The 1,425-nt window shown below is 42.7% G+C and overlaps 1 protein-coding gene across 1 annotated transcript in view; it reads left to right on the top strand.

Moving 5' to 3' along the window:
- Positions 1 to 1,041: 1,041 nt before the first annotated feature.
- LOC106878546 (general transcription factor 3C polypeptide 3) overlaps positions 1,042 to 1,425 on the top strand; it is a 103,625-nt gene continuing 103,241 nt past the window's right edge. Inside the window, exon 1 of the mRNA XM_052970963.1 lies at positions 1,042 to 1,201. Within this exon, the coding sequence (XP_052826923.1) occupies positions 1,042 to 1,201 (160 nt within the window). The remainder of the gene's footprint in view (positions 1,202 to 1,425) is intronic.

Here is a 1,425-nt window from a genome sequence, read left to right as displayed (position 1 = left end):
AAAAGCTAAGATAGATGAAAAAAATGAGAAAAAACAAACGAGAAAATTAGACTTTGCTGCTGTGGCTGGCACAAAAATTAGACTTTTGGACTTAAAAAAATTGGAGAAACACAAGGAAATAATGTCGAAGGAGGGGAATGAAGTCAAGGTAGCCCCTCCAAAAGAAATCCAACAAGATGTTGAAAAGAAAACGATAATTTTTAAAACCTACAAGGTTAAAGAGAAAAATAGAATACGTCGTGGAAAGTGAGATAGAAAAATGTTTAAAGCCTATATGGCACCAAGTAAGATATGTTAATAGAGGTAGGCGGTATGCTACGGTCGAAGTAAGAATGGAGTCGGAGGAAGCGGCGCGACTCCATTCGGTTGACCCATTGAGAACAGAAGAGGTGGTGCTTCTGCCCATATATATGGGCAGAAGAACTTCAAGAGTGACAGTAAGTAACTTTCCCCCTGAGGTGGACCCAGAGTGGCTCGTCACGAGAGTTACTATGGGACTAGAAGATAAAAATAACTGTATTGGAAGCTGCCGTGATGGAGTCACGCAACTGGCATGGCCAGAACCTGAAAATTATTATACAAACGGAACAGACCACGCTGGAAAAAATAACAGAAATTATCTAGGTTGGTGAGTACCGACTTGTAGTCGTGGTAGAAGGTCGCCAACTTCGTTGCTTCCAGTGTGGTAAAAAGGGCCACGTCAGGGCGGACTGTAAGGAGAACGAGAAAAAGAAAGCAAAGGAGCAAGAAGAAATAACTGTAACGCCGGCGGAACAAACACCTTTACCAGAAGAAAAAGCAGGTGAGGGGTGGAACACAGTAACCCACAAGAGGAAAATAAATCCACCCTCCCCCGCAAAGGAAAAGACAAAAAAAACAAGCGACGAAAGACAAGCTAAAAAAACCTAGAAAGAAAGAGGAAGATAGAAAGAAAGACGAAGAAAACTGCTACATAGCAGTTCGCAGCTCGAATCAAGAGCTAGCGAACCGGCTGGCAGTAATGCATGCTGAAAAAAATAAAAAACAACACTGAAAATAAGGATGGTTATGACATCTTTAAGACTAATAGAAAAAAACAATAACATTTTAGCTAACGATTTTCGCAAGGATTTAGGCCCTCCCAGATTGGACATTACCGATAATTTATATGAGGGTCTCATTACTCCGACAACGCGAGCCCGAGAAAAAGAAAAGGAGGCGGGTAACCCTCCGCCTCCAGACATCGAATAAGGTACGTCACTTTAATGGCTGTTCACGTAGGATGCATAAATGTACGTGGCCTGGCGTCGAGCTGGAAGCAAGGACGTTTCCTAAATGACGTCAGGGCACAAGGTTTAGATGTCATTGTTGATACTGAAACTCGGTTAAAAGGGCCAAGAGATCTACTCCCGCTCTTGAGTGGCTACGAAAGGTTCGCTTCTCCAT

Source organism: Octopus bimaculoides, chromosome 10 (genome assembly GCF_001194135.2).
Source record: "Octopus bimaculoides isolate UCB-OBI-ISO-001 chromosome 10, ASM119413v2, whole genome shotgun sequence".
NCBI classification, from domain to species: Eukaryota; Metazoa; Mollusca; class Cephalopoda; order Octopoda; family Octopodidae; genus Octopus; species Octopus bimaculoides.
This window is presented reverse-complemented; position numbering and strand designations above follow the sequence as displayed.